The 17,112-nt window shown below is 42.6% G+C and overlaps 1 protein-coding gene across 1 annotated transcript; it reads right to left on the reverse strand.

The window, feature by feature from the left end:
* Positions 1–218: 218 nt before the first annotated feature.
* Positions 219–8,596, reverse strand: LOC119566321 (olfactory receptor 4S2-like). The gene is made up of 2 exons (XM_037898937.2): positions 8,565–8,596; positions 219–984 (listed from the first exon to the last, which is right to left on the reverse strand). Exons 1-2 carry the CDS (start codon positions 8,594–8,596, stop codon positions 219–221), a joined length of 798 nt encoding a protein of 265 aa, XP_037754865.2.
* Between the last annotated feature and the right edge of the window lie 8,516 nt (positions 8,597–17,112).

The raw sequence follows: 17,112 nt of genomic DNA on the forward strand, positions 1-17,112 counted from the left end.
CTAATTGACATGAGGTATAAAATTGAACAAAGAACTGGAAAAGCTTCCACTTTTCACTGAGCCTTAAATGTTACAAGCGTTCACATTGAACTAGAATAGCAATAGGAGGATTCAGAGAAAATCACTGGGAATTTTCACAGAAAAACCGAACACCCCTGATATTAAACTCTCTTTTCTCTAAAATTCCTACTCAACAGCATTACTATGCAGAACTCCCATCATTTTACACATTGCATTTTTCCTTTTACCCCTAATGTCACTTTTCTGCTCCCTAATTTTCTCATGGCGTTTTTCACCTCCTTATTGCGTAGGGTGTAGATCAAGGGATTCAGAAAGGGGGTGACAATGGTGTAGAACACCGCGAACATCTTATCCGCCGAGAAGGTGGTGGAAGGTCTTAAATACATGAAGATACATGGCCCGAAAAATATACTCACTACAGCAATATGGGAGGCACAAGTGGAAAGAGCTTTGCGACGACCTTCGGAGGAGCGAGTTCTCAAGGAGACTAAGATGATGACATAGGACACAACCAGCACAACAAAAGAGGTCAGGGAAATCAACCCAGTATTGGCAAGGATCATGATGCCAACAAGATAAATGTCAGTGCAGGCCAGTTTCAGCAAAGGGTGCACGTCACAGAAATAGTGGTCAATCTCATTGGGCCCACAGAAGGGTAACTGGATGATCAGGACAGTCTGAACCATGGAATGCACAAAGCCGCCCACCCATGAAGCCACCACAAGGGAGCCACAAACACATCCAGTCATGATGGTTGTGTAATGGAGGGGTTTGCAGATTGCAATGTAACGATCATACGCCATCACTGTGAGGAGGAAGATTTCAGTGCACCCAAAGAAATGGGCCACAGACATCTGGGCTATGCAGCCATCAAAGGAGATGGTTTTCCTCTCCACAAAGAAGTCTGCAATCAGTTTTGGGGCTGTGACAGAGGAAAGGCACATGTCTACAAAGGACAGATAGCTGAGGAAGAAATACATGGGAGACTTCAGACACTGGCTGCTCTTTACAGTGACAATGATGAGAAGATTTCCCAGCACAGTAGCGATATAGAGGAGTAAAAAGAAGACAAAACACACTGGCCATAACTTCTCATTATGGCAAAGTCCCAAAAGGATGAATTCAGTCACATTCTGTGTGGGCTCCATGTACTCAGTTTAAATGATGGGTATATGGAATACCGCTAATCCACCTGCCAGGACACAAGACAAGGATAGGAAGAATCAACACATATTGACCGGTGATGAGGTGAATATCAAGATGCATTGACTGAAGTGGTAGACTTTGTCCAAAAATAAAAATGAGCAATATGTAACTCAAGGAACTAGAGGAAATTGGCTTGAGTTACATATTGCCATGAACAGTATATACTCAAAATAATTAGAGTGGAAAATCTGAAGATGATTCATTCTAGTCTTCCCCCACGATGAATCATCAAAGGCTTTAATTGTAAGTGAAAAACTTAACCTTAACTATGCTTTGCAATCAGCTCTTCCATGATAAGAAGAAAAGGAGGACTTGTGGCACCTTAGAGACTAACCAATTTATTTGAGCATGAGCTTTCGTGAGCTACAGCTCACTTCATCGGATGCATACTGTGGAAATCGCAGAAGACATTATATACACAGACACCATGAAACAATACCTCCTCCCACCCCACTCTCCTGCTGGTAATAGCTTATCTAAAGTGATCATCAAGTTGGGCCATTTCTAGCACAAATCCAGGTTTTCTCACCCTCCGCCCTCCCACAAACAAACTCACTCTCTTGCTGGTAATAGCCCATCCAAAGTGACCACTGTCTTCACAATGCGTATGATAATCAAGGTGGGCCATTTCCTGCAGAAATCCAGGTTCTCTCACCCCCCTCCAAAAACCACACACACAAACTCACTCTCCTGCTGGTAATAGCCTATCCAAAGTGACCACTCTCCTTACAACCTGCATGAAAATCAAAGTGGGCCATTTCCAGCACAAATCCAGGTTTTCTCACTCCCCCACCCCCATACTCACACAACTTTAGATAAGCTATTACCAGCAGGAGAGTGGGGTGGGAGGAGGTATTGTTTCATGGTGTCTGTGTATATAATGTCTTCTGCGATTTCCACAGTATGCATCCGATGAAGTGAGCTGTAGCTCACGAAAGCTCATGCTCAAATAAATTGGTTAGTCTCTAAGGTGCCACAAGTCCTCCTTTTCTTTTTGCGAATACAGACTAACACGGCTGTTACTCTGAAACTCTTCCATGATACAAATTCTATTTTATTCTTATTGCATTGTTAAACACCTTCAGAAGTCCCATTTTTCAACCAAGGACATCTCTTACCTTTGCATGTGAGCACATAAATGCTCACAAAAGTATTGATTTCTACATGCAAACATAAAACTGAGTTACCTTGTTAAGTAACCAAGGATTGAAAACTGGTCTCTGATTATTTTCATCACAAAATTATTTCACAAAATTTACATTTAGTTGAAAAGGCATTTTCATTGAAAAAAAAATGATTTCAGTGGAGAATTTTGACCAGCTTTACACAAAACCCCAATTGAAAGAAGGATTGAAACAGTAATTTATCAGCAGGACTCACGGATACACTTTAGATTATTTATGCTGTTCCAAAAATGCAAAGCAGCCACAAACACTGTTCGATTGACCAGTTAACTCTGTCGCCAGAGGGGTGGAAAGTAGCTGAAGCCGATGAGCGAACTTGACCCTTTGTGTGTTATCATTTGATTTGAGGTGACTGCATTAAATTTTCTGTGTTCAAAAGAAAGTATTTATGAGTGGTCATAAGCAGGAATGGATTAAATATCGTTTGGGGGTGGTCATTGCTTACAGACTAGCATCTAATAAACCTATTTTATACATTTCAAAACAAAAATTAAAATGACAAATAAAAATAATATGAAGATTTTTCAAGAGAGAAGCTTGTAATGAAGATTTTAGACACATTCATCGTACTTTAGGTGAATTAGTTGGAGACTGATTGATGGAGCGGGGAATTAGATTGGAATGAATCCTAATAAAGTAGTTTTCTTTTTCTTTTACATTGGTAGAGCTAAGCAGGGAAAGAACAGCATAAAATACTCAACCTTGCTGGAAAACTCACATGGGTTGTATTTGCAGATCTTAAAACGTACCTGGATGGTGATAGGTTTTATTTCCCCTGCTTCTAACCTGCTGCTGTAGCAAAGGTGTTCGGGTCTGAACAACAGTAAGCAGTTGATGAGGGTGATCACATACTCCCTGCTATATAAATTTTCTGCTTTGTACATTTCATCCTCACACCCGTCTTTACAAGCCCTGTCTTAGGATGTCCTTTGCTGTCTGTCAATTCTGCGAAAACCAAATTAGTGAACTAGAGAAGTGGTTTGGTCAAGGCAGCCCTCAGGAATCTTTTCACATCAACCACTTCCCCAACTCGCAAAGCCTAAGATCTAAGAGCGTCTCCATCCCTCACTCCGCAAAATCTAAGACCCAACAAGATCTTTGGGAATAATTGTCTCCCTCTCTGCTGTGAAGTCACAGCAGAAATATTTAAAATCAATATGCAGTGGCAGTGCGTCATTGCCTGGTTAATGAGCTCCCAGAGGCATTTCAAGGCTTCTCCACTGGAAATAGTTGTTGAAGAAGCACTCCCCTATATAGCTTTAAACATGTATTTGAAGCAAACTTTCAAAGTTCTGCTGAGAGTTAGTCCCTTTCATTGTCTTCAAACTCCATCTTTCAATATGACCTCCTCCCCCAACCCGCCTCCTCATACTTTCACCAAGTGATGGGCTTAGAGATCTTGCTATTGTCCGGTTCCTTCTACTCGCGCCCCCTGCATAACAAGAGGGCACAGGAAATCCTGTGTCAAGTTCCTCATTTCACTCCTATGCTTAGAAAGGGGACCCTGAGAACTTGGGCAAAAGGCCACAAGCTCTGTGGACCTGCTGTGTGTGAACAGCCATTGGATCAGGCCTTAACCGAAGAGAGCTCATGCCCAGCATAATCAATGGAAAATCACCGGGTTGACTTCAGTGGCATTTGCATCACCCCTTAATCACTGATCTACGGGATCGAACAACATTTGGATTTCTCTTCTACATGATAATGTGACTCAACTGTGACAGGACCAGGGCTTGTGGTGTCAGTTCTCAGAGACACCCTGGCTGCACAGGATGATGGGAGTTCTGAGGAAATGCTTGGTGACAAGGCCACTGCTGCTAACATTCCAGGATGGTATCGTGTATTCCACCCTATGCTTAGTCTGGGATGCCACCGCTGTGGAAAGTTTGGGAAGTCTAGCAGCATCACTAGTGCTGGGACCTCCCACCTCATATAGGCACTTGATACCACTCACAGTGAAAGTGTAACCCACTCGTGAATGTGCGTATCCGACCTTCCTACATGCCTGTCAAGGTTCCTTCCCCACTCTGAGCTCTAGGGTGCAGTTGTGGGGACATGCATGAAAGACCTCCTACGTTTATTCCTGCCAGCTTAGGTTAAAAACTTCCTCAGGGTATAAACTTTGCCTTGTCCTTGAACCCTATGCTGCCACCACCAAGCGTTTTAAACAAAGAACAGTGAAAGAGACCACTTGGAGACATCTTCCCCCCAAAATATCCCCCCCAAGCCCTATACCCCCTCTTCTGGGGAAGGCTTGATAATAATCCTCACCAATTTGTACAGGTGAACACAGACACAAACCCTTGGATCTTAAGAACAATGAAAAATCAATCAGATTCTTAAAAGAAGAATTTTAATTAAAGAAAAGTTAAAAGAATCAGCTCTGTAAAATCAGGATGGTAAATACCTTACAGGGTAATCAAATTCAAAACATAGAGAATCCCTCTAGGCAAAATCTTAAGTTACAAAATGACACAAAAACAGGACTATACATTCCCTCCAGCACAGCTTATTTTACCAGCCATTAAACAAAAGGAAATCTATTCCATTTTCTAGCTCGATTACTTACTAACTTAACAGGAATTGGAAGGCTGCATTCCTGAACTGTTCCTGGCAAAAGCAACACACAGACAGCCAGAACCCTTTGTTCCCCCCCACTCCAGATTTGAAAGTATCTTATCCCCCATTGGTCATTTTGGGTCAGGGACCAGCGAGGTTACCTTAGCTTCTTAACCCTTTACAGGTGAAAGGGTTTTGCCTCTGGCCAGGAGGGATTTTATAGCGCTGTATACAGAAAGGTGGTTACCCTTCCCTTTATATTTATGACAGTGCCAAAGTGCTGAAGCTGTTGCTCTCTAATTCAAGCTATACCAACTCCTGTCTTTACTTCTGGAGATCCCCAGTTATATCCATGGTGTGCTGGCTGTCACAGATGGAGGCTGCTACAAAAAACAGTAGTGGGACCATGTAGTCAAGGATATCAAATATGTTTGTACTTCATATGCCTTTGCAAAATCTGGACATGGGGATGGGGAGAGGAGAGAACATGGCTTGATGCCCTCTCTTCTACTTATGCAGCCATAGACAAACTGGCCCATCAGAAGAGAAGAGTTCATTATTCCCTGTGGCAACAAGACATTGTGTCATGAAACCACAATTGCAATGATATGGCCAGATTGAGAAGATAGAGCAGCCATTTGAGACAAACAAACTATGCCATTGACATAGTATTCATTGGGAATTTGTCCCCTTTATTGCTGAGCGAATCATTCATAAAAGCAATACTGATTTTTTGTGACCATATTTGTAACTCTTAAGTGTACATGACAATGTTCAGATGGGTAAATTTCACTTCTGAGTTGTTCACAAACTGTTGGCTTGGACTCTTCTCTCTTTGTATTGAATTTGGCAGGTTGGTGGCCTGCCAATCCCTTCCTAACTCTAAGTGGGGATCCCAGCTGGCTTCAGTAAACTCCCGCTGTCCCAGTCATGAATGGAAACAATGGAGGGGCTGCAGAAGCCTCTTGAAGCTCCTTTTAGGTCAGCTTAGAGGAGCTAAGCAAGGAAATTATCCATGTACTTGTCTGGAGAACTGGCCGTCGGCCACGGTGCTTTGTCAGGTCAGCTGGGGCTTGACTGACTCACCCTGCCGAGCTGCTGTTTGTGACTTCCAAGGTGTCTGCCCTATAGCACAGGGAGGCCAATTCCTCAAAATGGGTCCACTAAATGACCTGCCTCAGCAGAGCAAAGCACAGCACAGAGCCCTCAGTTATCCTTGCCTGGTGGTTCTGCTGGCCCTCCTTCTCTTGCTGACCATCCAGAAAACCTGTGCCTTGGTTTTCCCCCCTCTGAAAAGCAGTTGTGAATCACTTTCACTCTCCAACTCACCCATTGCTGACTCAGTTTTCCCCCTTGCTGTCCCTGCTCCTGCCCTCTAGGTAGCCCTACCTCCTGGCACTGTATCCCCAGGGTGCAGGGGTGCTGCCTGCTCCCAGCCTGGTCTTAGGGCAGCTGCAGAGGCTGAAGAAACACTGGGGACTGAGGCATCGTTATGGCAGGAGCATGCCTAGCTTCAAAACTTCCTTTGGGCAGCCCTCCATTAGCTCCTATGCTATATCCCCACAGGAGTTGCCCAGTACTGTCAGGGATGAAGCTGGTGAAGGGGCCTGAGGTACGATACCCCATACTGCTCCTAGGCCCGATGACCCATGCCTTGGTGGGGGTCTGTGTGTGCCAGCATTGTGCAACCAGAGAGTGGCCGCACCAAATGGAAAAGACGAGCACAGAATCCATATGTCCAAGATGGTGGAGAGGGTGAAGGAATCTCCTGCCCCTCCCGCTGAATAGACACAAGGCCCAGAGTGTCCCTTTCTGGCACCCTGAAGCGAATAACCCATCCAAACCCTTATTTCTGCCAACTTAACATGAGCTAAAAGCCAACAAGCTGTAAAGTTACAGCAGAAATATTGAGAGTGAATGAAAGCTTATGCTCCAATACATTTGTTAGTCTCTAAGGTGCCACAAGAATTCATTTTCTTCATGTAGTGGGAGCGTCTCATTGCTGGGGATAATGAGTTTCCTGAGGCATTTCAGGGTGTCTCCATTGCAAGCAATCAGTGAAGAGGCAGCTAAGCCATATTGCTTTGGACACATCTTTCAGGCAAACTTTTGGTGCATTTTGACAGTTAAGCCCAGATTTTGAGACATATCTCTGCTTGGTGTTACAAGGGCTTAGGGACTTAGCTACACTGCCTTTTCAAAATTGACAGGTACTAAGCAGCCTGAGTCACACTGAAACTTAGATTGCTAAATTCCATTTTCAAAAGTGATTTAGACACTTAGAAGCCTAAGTCACTCACGCCTTGTAATAGGGAATGGAGCAACACCTAAATATCTTTAAAAATCTGGTCTTTAGTCTCTTTAGGTGTTCTGTAAAAGCGGCAAAGAGTCCTGTGGCACCTTATAGACTAACGGACATATTGGAGCATGAGCTTTCATGGGTGAATACCGACTTTCTCGGATGCATGTAGTGGAAATTCCAAGAGGCAGGTATAAATATGCAAGCAAGAATCAGGCTAGGGACAACGAAGTTAGTTCAGTCAGGGAGGTTTGAGGCCTTTCTATGTCATACGGGGTTCATATCTAGTTCATTCTATTGACACCTTCCTACATAACAAGACATTGCAGGAACTCCTGTATCCAAATCTTCAGTTGTCTCCTAATGTTCAGGAAGGGGGATCTTGAGAAGTGTAGCAATGGAGAGTTAGCCCTCTAGGAAATGGTGGGTGTGAACAGCCATCACTCCTAACGAGAGCTGTGTAAGTAGATTTTTCAGTTCACTGGAAATTCCAAAGATAAATGGCGGGGGAGAGGAACTGTTTGGGGTTGAACCAAAACCAAAATTTTGGTAAATTGAAAAGTTTTAAAAAAAGTTTCATTTTGGGTCAAATGAGACCTTTTGTTCGACCAATAAACAAACATGTTGATTTAGTTTTGAGCAATTCTTAATGTTTTATTTTTTTAAATAAACGTAAAGGAAAATCAAAGCAAATTTTTTTTTCTGAAATTTTTAAAAGTTTCCTTCCCCCCCGACCAAAAGAATTCAGTGAAATCAACACTAAGTATATCAGTTTACCTGAATCTGCATTTTTTGCTGGGAAAAAAGTTTCAGTTGAAAAATGTCACCTTGTTCTAGTCCTAAACAATCACTGAAATAAGAGATTTAACAATATTCCGATTTCTGTTCTACATGCTCATGCAGTAAAGTTACAGGCCTCAATCATAACAATGCAATGGAAGGAACGATTCAGCGAGCTTTACAGCAGACACATTATAGCAAAATCAACCAGTGAGGGCTCTGGGGAAGTGCGTGGCCAAATGGGTCCTACTACATTTTGTCACAAGATGCTGCTGACATGCCACTGCAGGACTGCTCTGGGCCTACAGCTGGAGTGAAGGGAGGACCCAGCATCTGTGGGAAGTCTAGCACTACCAGTGGTGCTGTGTTCCTAGGGTGAAAGCCAGTGAAAGGTTCCCACTGATTTCACTGGGACCTGGATCAAAGGCCACACAGATTTCGGAAGTGGCTGCCCTTTGTTCACCTGTGCAAGATATGTATTGGGAGTGGGGATAAACACCCACACCCTCACTTACCGACCCATGGAACCAGTCCTGCACTGATCCATAGTGAGAGACCTGTGATGTTAGCCTAGCTGTAATGACACCAAACCAAGACTCGGACATCTCTCTCAGAGCCGGCACACGGCAAAGCCAAACTATTCCTTTAAAACAGTATTCACTGGGAATTAGACTCCGTTTTTGCTGAACAAATCATTTGTCAAATAAACCTCATTTCCTTTGAATGAATTTGGTATTTATAAGTATTTGGACAGTAGCTGGGCCTAATGATGTTAATGTATGGTTTGTTCACAAACTGCTCATCTTGACTATTTAGTCTTTGCTATTTGTTCTTTTGTGAGACAAGACACCCAAGCCATATAATATACTTCCTACTCCCCGCTTGAAGGGATGACATTTTTCACCTGGAGAATAATGAAAGGTGGAAAAGTACTCTTTCTGGGACCAATTTTCAGAAGAATTTGCAATAATATCTGTGAAAAGTTTGGGGTTTGCAAACACTTTCATGAACACACCAGTGTTGAAACCACACAAAACAAACAACAGAATTCAATAGATCAGAGTGACCCAAAGTTCTTGCTTTGGTTGTAGATATATTCATCAATCCATATTTTGTTTTGCTTTGTTTTAACTATTAGACCAGGCCTGGGAGCTGGGCTAATGTGAGTGAAGCAAACCAGTGTCTGTAATTCTTTTGTTCCAAGTTTACTTCAGTGTCTGGAGATTCCCCTAATTGTTATTGTGCATGGCATATTCTCACCTTGTAGCTAAGTAATTAAGTGTGTGTAACAGTAAAATTTAGTTTTCAACGTGCATCATTACAGAACTTTTTTTTTTCCCCAAAGAAGTTTTAATTATGCCCACTGGGCCTACGCTAAGTATCTCCGGATGTTACCATGGCATCCCTGTGTTGGTGTTTATCTGGGATAAGAACAAGATTATTAAAAAAAAAAAAAAAAAAAGTTATCATCAGACCCGAGTCCTACTTCAAAAGTTACTAAGTTACCAACAATCAAAGGAAATTCTTAAAGGAACATGCAACCTCCAGGATTTTAAAGCTCTGCTGGATTGTAAAAATAAAAGATGGAGATTCCATCTTTTGCCATGATTTGTTCTGACAATGCTGGAACACAGCTGCACTTGACTAGGAATCAAGCATTTGGCCCATTGTTCCATAAGTGCTCTGTCTGGTTTTGGTATATTTTAGCAAGGCCACAGAGTACATAACATGCTCATGTGCATCCAAAAGGTTGCCAGTGGGGCTGGTAGGAAAATTGTTCTTAAAAGTTTCCGGTCCGACAATGTCATATCAATTTAAATGATTTTTTTTTCATGAAATAATATCTCTTTCAGTGAAAATTCCCATGAAAAGACATCAGAACATTTAATTTCAGCAAAAAAATGACAACTTTTTGTTTTGAAATGTTTTCTACTTTATTTTCATTTTTATGATACTTTTATTATTTTCATCGTAGCGGTGCATAATTGTCAAGGTATGTCATAATGGGACAGCTCATGTCAGATTATGATAATATCATAGTGAACATTTTCATAGAATCATAGAACTGGAAGGGACCTCAAGAAGTCATCAAGTCCTGTCCCCTGCACTCATGACAGGACCAGCACCACCTAGAACATCCCTGATAGGTGTTTGTCTAACCTAACCTTAAAAATCTCCAGTGATGGAGATTCCACAATCTCCCTAGGCAATTGATTCCAGTACTTAACCACCTTGACGGTTGGGAAGTTTTTTCTAATGTCCAACCTAAACCTCACTTGCTGCAATTTAAGCCCATTCCTTCTTGTCCTATGATCAGAGGGAAAGGAGAACAATTTTTCTCCCTCCTCCTTTTAATAACTTTTTAGGTACTTCAAAACGGTTATCATGTTCCCTCTCTGTCTTCTCTTTTCCACACTAGACAAACCCAGTTCTTTCAATCTTCCCTCACAGGTCAAGTTTTCCAGACCCCGTAATCATCCTTGTTGCTCTTCTCTGGACTCTCTCCAATTTGTCCATATCTTTCCTGAAATGTGGCACACAGAACTGGACACAATACTCCAGTTCAGGCCTAATCAGCGAGGAGTAGAGTGGAAGAATTATTTCTTGTTTCTTGCTGACCACACTCCTACTAATGCATCCAAGAGGATGCCTGCTTTTTTGCAACAGCGTTATACTGTTAACTCATATTTAGCTTGTGGTCCACTATGACTCTTAGATCCCTTTCTGCAGTACTTCTTCCTAGGCCATCATTTCCCATTCTGTTTGTGTGCATCTGATTGTTCCTTCCTCAGTGGAGTACTTTGCATTTGTTCTTATTGAATTTCATCCTATTGACTTCAGACCATTTCTCCAATTTGTCCAGATCATTTTGAATTATAATCCTATCCTCCAAAGCACTTGCAGGCCCTCCCAGTTAGGTATCATCCGCAAACTTAATAAGCGTACTCTCTATGCCATGATCTAAATCGTTGATGAAGACATTGAAAAGAACTGGTGCCAGAACTGATCCCTGCGGAACCTCACTTGTTATGCCCTTCCAGCATGACTGTGAACCATTGATAACTACTCTCTGGGAACGGTTTCCCAACCAGTTATGCATCCACTTTAGAGTAGCTCCATCTAGGTTGTATTTCCCTAGTTTCTTGATGAGAAGGTCATGTGAGATTGTATCAAAAGCCTTACTAAAGTCTAGATATGCCACATATACCTCATTCCCCCTATCCACAAGGCTTGTTGCCCTGTCAAAGAAAGCTATCAGGTTGGTTTGACATGATTTTTTCTTCACAAATCCATGCTGACTATCACTTATCACCTTATTATCTTCTAGATGTTTGCAAATTGATTCCTTAATTATTTGCTCCATTATCTTACCTGGTACAGAAGTTAAGCTGTCTGGTCTTTAATTGTCTGGGTTGCCTTTATTTCCCTTTTTTATAGATAGGCACTCTATGTGCTCTCTTCCAGTCTCCTGGAATCTCCCCTGTCTTCCATGACTTTTCAGAGATAATAGCTAATGGCTCAGATATCTCCTCAGCCAGTTCCTTGAGTATTCTAGGATGCATTTCATAAGGCCCTGGTGACTTGAAGACATCTAACTTGTTCAAGTAACTTTCAACTTGTTCTTTCCCTATTTTAGCATCTGAGCCTACCCCATTTTCACTGGCATTCTCTATGGCAACTGTTAGGATATAGATATTCAGGCCTGTCTGTAAAGACCTATACTCTAAGAATTTAGGTGTATTCTTATCACTTGGCTAGTTATAGAGGTACAAAAAAGAATCAAAATCACTGTCTGCCGGTGTAAGGGCCTTTTCTTACTGTGACAGTCTGAGGCCCTGTGCTTAGGCTAAGGCCTTTGGCTAAGCAGCAGAGGCAGCCATAAGCTAGGAAGCGACAGGTCACATCCTCACATTCCAAACTAGTCACATTGAAAGAAGGTGCTATTGGGCTGTTAGGAATACAATCCTGTCCTGATAATGCCTATCACCTCCAGAGAAAGGGAAGTGCCTAGAAAATGTAAAAGGAAACAGCATCCCGTCTGGCAAGAACTCACTTGTCAATACTGGGATGTGAAATCCTCACTTCTGTATTGTTTTGTCATTATAGTTCCCACTTTGTTATTGTTTGTCTGTATAATCTCTGTCTGGTTCTGTGATTGTTCCTGTCTGCTGTATAATTAATTTTGCTGGGTGTAAACTAATGAAGGTGGTGGGATATAATTGGGTACATAATCATGTTACAATATGTTAGGATTGGTTAGTTAAATTTCAGGAACATGATTGGTTAAGGTATAGCAAAGCAGAAGTCAAGTTTTATTATATAGTCTGCAGTCAATCAGGAAGTAGGGGAGTAGGGGGGTGGGGGTGGGCATGCGGGTGGGGGAAATGGGAACAGGGAATGGGGGTGCGGAAATTGGAACCATGTTTTGCTAAAGGGGGAAATGGGAACAGGGAATGGGAGTAAGGAAATTGGAATAATGTTTGGCTAAGGGCAGGAATGGGAACAAGGACACAGGTGTAAGGCTCTGTGGTGTCAGAGCTGGGAAGGAGGATACTAAGGAAGGAAACTGGAATCATGCTTGCTGGAAGTTCACCCCAATAAACATCGAATTGTTTGCACCTTTGGACTTCGGGTATTGTTGCTCTCTGTTCATGCGAGAAGGACCAGGGAAGTGAGTGGGTGAAGGAATAAGCCCCCTAACAGCAACCTTCTTGCTGAAAATTGAAACAAAAAAGTCATTTAGCACCTCTGCCATTTCCACATTTTCTGTTATTGTGTTCCCCTCTTCATTTAGTAATGGACCTACCCTGTCCTTGGTCTTCCTCTTGCTTCTAATGTATTTGTAGAATGTTTTCTTGTTACCCTTTACGTCTCTAGCTCATTTGATCTCATGTTGTGCCTTAGCCTTTCTAATTTTGCTCCTACATACATGTTTTATTTGTTTATATTCATCCTTTCTAATTTGACCTTGTTTCCATTTTTTTGTAGGACTCTTTTTTGATTTTTAGATCATTTGAGATCTCCTGGTTAAGCCAGGGTGGTTTCTTGCCATACTTCCTGTCTTTCCTATGCAGTGGATAATTTGCTCTTGTGCCCTTAATAATGTCTCTCTGAAAAACTGTCAACTGTCTTCTATTGTTTTTCCCCTTAGACTTGCTTCCCATGAGATCTTACCTTCCAACTCCCTGAGTTTGCTCAAGTCTGCCTTCTTGAAATCCATTGTCTTTATTTTGCTGTTTTCCCTCCTACCATTCCTTAGAATCATGAACTCTATCATTTCATAGAATCATCGAATATCAGGGTTGGAAGGGACCACAGGAGGTCATCTAGTCCAACCCCCTGCTCAAAGCAGGACCAAGCCCCAATTTTTGCTCCAGATCCCAAAATGGCCCCCTCAAGGATTGAACTCACAATCCTGGGTTTAGCAGGCCAGTGCTCAAACCACTGAGCTATCCCTCCCCCCAAAGCTGCCTTCCACTTCCACTTCATGATCAGTTTCCCCCAAGCTGCCTTCCACTTTCAAATTCTCAACCACTTCCTCCTTGTTTGTCAAAATCAAGTCTAGAATGGCCTCTCCCCTAGTAGCTTTCTCCACCTTCTGGAACAAAAATTTGTCTCCAATTCAGTCCAAGAACTTGTTGGATAATTTGTGCCCTGCGGTGTTATTTTCCCAACAGATGTCTGGGTAGTTGAAATCCCCCATTACCACCAAGTCCTGGGTTTTGGATGTTTTTGTTAGTTGTTTGAAAAACTCCTCATCCACCTCTTCTTCATGCTTAGGTGGTCTGTAGTAGACCCTTACTATGACATCACCTTTATTTTGTACCCCTTTTATCCTTACCCAGAGACTTTCAACAAGTCTGTCTCCTATTCCATCTCAACCTCAGAGCAAATGTTCACATTCTTAATATACGAGGCAACACCTCCTCCCTTTTTCCCCGCCTATCCTTCCTCAGCAAGCTGTACCCTTCTATACCAATATTCCAGTTGTGCGTATTGTCCCACCAGGTCTCTGTGATGCCAACTGTGTCATCGTTGTGTCCATTGACCAGCATTATGAGTTCTTCCTGCTTATTCCCCATACTTCTTGCCTTAGTATACAGACATTTAAGATACTGATTTGATTCCTCCCACCCAGTTCTGTCTTGTCTCTTGCTGATCCTTTCTATTACAGCCCATGCTCCCCCCAATTTCTGACCCTTCTCCCAGGTCGCCATGTGTTTGACTTATCTGTGTGCTTTGGTCTCCTGCCCCCTTCAACCTAGTTTAAAGCCCTCCACACTAGGTTGTTGAATCAGGCTGCTGAAGCTTCTTCTCCCCTTCCCCATCCAGCCTGCACCCCTTTAGCTGGGCCCCTCACCCTTGTTCCTGCCAGTCTCCCTCCAGCTAGGCCTCTTGCCACCCACTGGGCAATGATGTGGAAGAAATCATAAAAACATCACTGATAGTTTGCAAATGACAAAGTACAGTAACTTCAATAAAGCTAAGATCAGCATCCTACCACTGTGAGAGCAACTCTATGGAGGTTTATTTTAAGAAGGAAGCAACTAGTCAAAAACGGCCTAAAGTGACAAAAGTGAGGAAATTAAAAGACTTAGACTAACCATGGCAATGACTCAAGCATTGATTCCTAGATGGTACTTGTCCCCCAAACCACAAAACAAGAAGTGGGAAGGAAGAAAAAAAAAAAGAAACCACACACCTGAGTGCGGCCGAATGGCAAAACTCAAGAAAATTAACTGGGCCAAACAGGAATCCTTCAGCAAACTTCCATCCTACTCCCCAGGAAGCCAACAGCACATTCTCAACAGCACATAAAGTGTAAGACAGACATCAGCAGGGCTAAGAGGGAATTGGAAAAGAAAGTAGTCAAGGACCTAAAAACAACCAACAGTATATTCTTTCATGCTATTGGGAAGACCGTCAGAGAATCAGTGGTGCATGCAGTGTAGCCATGTCAGTCCCAGGATATTAGAGAGAGAAGGTGGATGAGGTGATATCTTTCATTGAACCAACTTCTGTTGATAGACAAGCTTTTGAGCCTGAAGAAGAACTCTGTGTGGCTCAAAATCTTGTCTCTTTCACTGTAACAACATGGAACCCACCTCTCATGAGCACCCCTTTCTGGTCTGGTGTGTCTGCACTTCTCTCAGTTTATGGTGACCCTCTCTGGCAGTTTCTAGTGACTCAGCCCTCTGGCCAAGTCACAGTCTGTATGGAACACAACTCAGACATCTTCAGGGGTATTAGTCCAACAAAGTCTTTATGAGCTCCTGGCGCTGGTAGGGTACCATGCCCCCAGAGCTTGCTCCCTGGAGATTCTTCACCTATTCTGGTCTGTTGTGGCCCCAGCTCTCCAGCTGGGCTTCTTAACAGGTCAGATCACCTTCTGGGGGTTTATCACTGTCCAGTTATAGGCCACTTCCCCAGTGGCCTTTGGGAGGGGACCCAGGCCCACCCACTACTCCAGGCATAGGCACCAACTATAAATGAAAACAAAATGCTGTCTGCCTTTTTGGAGAAACTTCTGCAAAGAGCTGCAACAGGGCCTGGACATTTCCAGTGTTAGGTAAGTTGGAGTTCAGTTTATAAGCGCAGCAAAAATTGAGCAGCTTTCTGCTAATATTTGAATCTTCCTTCTGGAGCTGGAACAACAAAACTTATCCCAATTTGGCAGACTGGAAATCGAAGCCAAACTCTTTAATCTGTCAGTGAAGCCCCAGAGTGAAATCTTCAAGCGAGTGTTTGGCTGTGGGAAGCAGTGCCCATCCACTGACCAAAGTCACCAAAAGACTTAGGGAACTTCAGAGATGATGATTCACAAAAAACTGAGCATTCCATATGCTCCTCTGATGTGGTTTCCAATCATAGTTTCCAAACTGTAAACATGGCAGGGAAATTTCATCCATTCAAAGATTACCACCATTACAACCCAGACAGGTGCATTCAGCCCTACCCCAGCACCAATGCTTCTGATTACTGGAAATTTGTCTTCAAGGAGTTCAGTGATCAGCTGTAGGAAAGATAGGAAGTGTGACAAGAGACCACCTTGGCTTAACCAGAAGATCTTCAATGGTCTGAAACTCAAAAAAGATGCCTAAAAAAAGTAGAAATTTACACAGGATGAATATAAACAAACAACACATGCAGGTGGTGATAATATTAGAAAGACCAAGGAACAAAAGAGATATAAAAGGCAAGAAGAAAACATTCTACAAATACATTAGAAGCAAGAGGAAGACCAAAGATAGGGTACGCCTGTTACACAATAGGGGAGGGGGGGTGTCAAGGTTCCTTCCACACTCTGAACTCTAGGGTACAGATGTGGGGACCTGCATGAAAAACCCCCTAAACTTATTTTTACCAGCTTAGGTTAAAACTTCCCCAAGGTACAAACTATTTTACCTTTTGCCCTTGGACTTTATTGCTGCCACCACCAAGCGTCTAACAAATATATAACAGGGAAAGAGCCCACTTGTCTTTCCCCCCAAAAATCCTCCCAAGCCCTATACCCCCTTTCCTGGGGAAGGATTGATAAAAATCCTTACCAATTTGCATAGGTGACCACAGACCCAAACCCTTGGATCTTAAGAACAATGAAAAAAGCAATCAGGTTCTTAAAAGAAGAATTGTAATTGAAGAAAAAGTAAAAGAATCACCTCTGTAAAACCAGGATGGTAAATACCTTACAGGGTAATCAGATTCAAAACATAGAGAATCCCTCTTGGCAAAACCTTAAGTTACAAAAAGACATGGAAACAGGAATATCCATTCCATTCAGCACAGCTTATTTTCTCAGCCATTTAAAGGAATCAGAATCTAATGCATATCTAGCTAGATTACTTACTAAGTTCTATGAGTCCATTCCTTTTCTGTTCCTGGAAAAAGCATCACACAGACAGAGAGAACCTTTGTTTCTCGTCCCCTCCAGCTTTGAAAGTATCTTGTCTCCTCATTGGTCATTTTGATCAGGTGCCAGTGAGGTTATCCTAGCTTCTTAACCCTTTACAGGTGAAAGGGTTTTTCCTCTGGCCAGGAGGGATTTTAAAGGTGTTTACCCTT

The sequence above is a fragment of the Chelonia mydas genome, chromosome 6 (assembly GCF_015237465.2).
Source record: "Chelonia mydas isolate rCheMyd1 chromosome 6, rCheMyd1.pri.v2, whole genome shotgun sequence".
NCBI classification, from domain to species: domain Eukaryota; kingdom Metazoa; phylum Chordata; order Testudines; family Cheloniidae; genus Chelonia; species Chelonia mydas.

Excerpts from the sequence above, each read along its gene's own strand:
- LOC119566321 (XM_037898937.2), bottom strand. The coding sequence starts at position 8,596 with ATGGATCAGTGCAGGACTGGTTCCATGGGTCG. Across the intron at positions 985-8,564 it reads AGGACTGGTTCCATGGGTCG|CTATCTGTCCTTTGTAGACA; the intron begins GTAAGTGAGGGT and ends TTTCTTCCTCAG.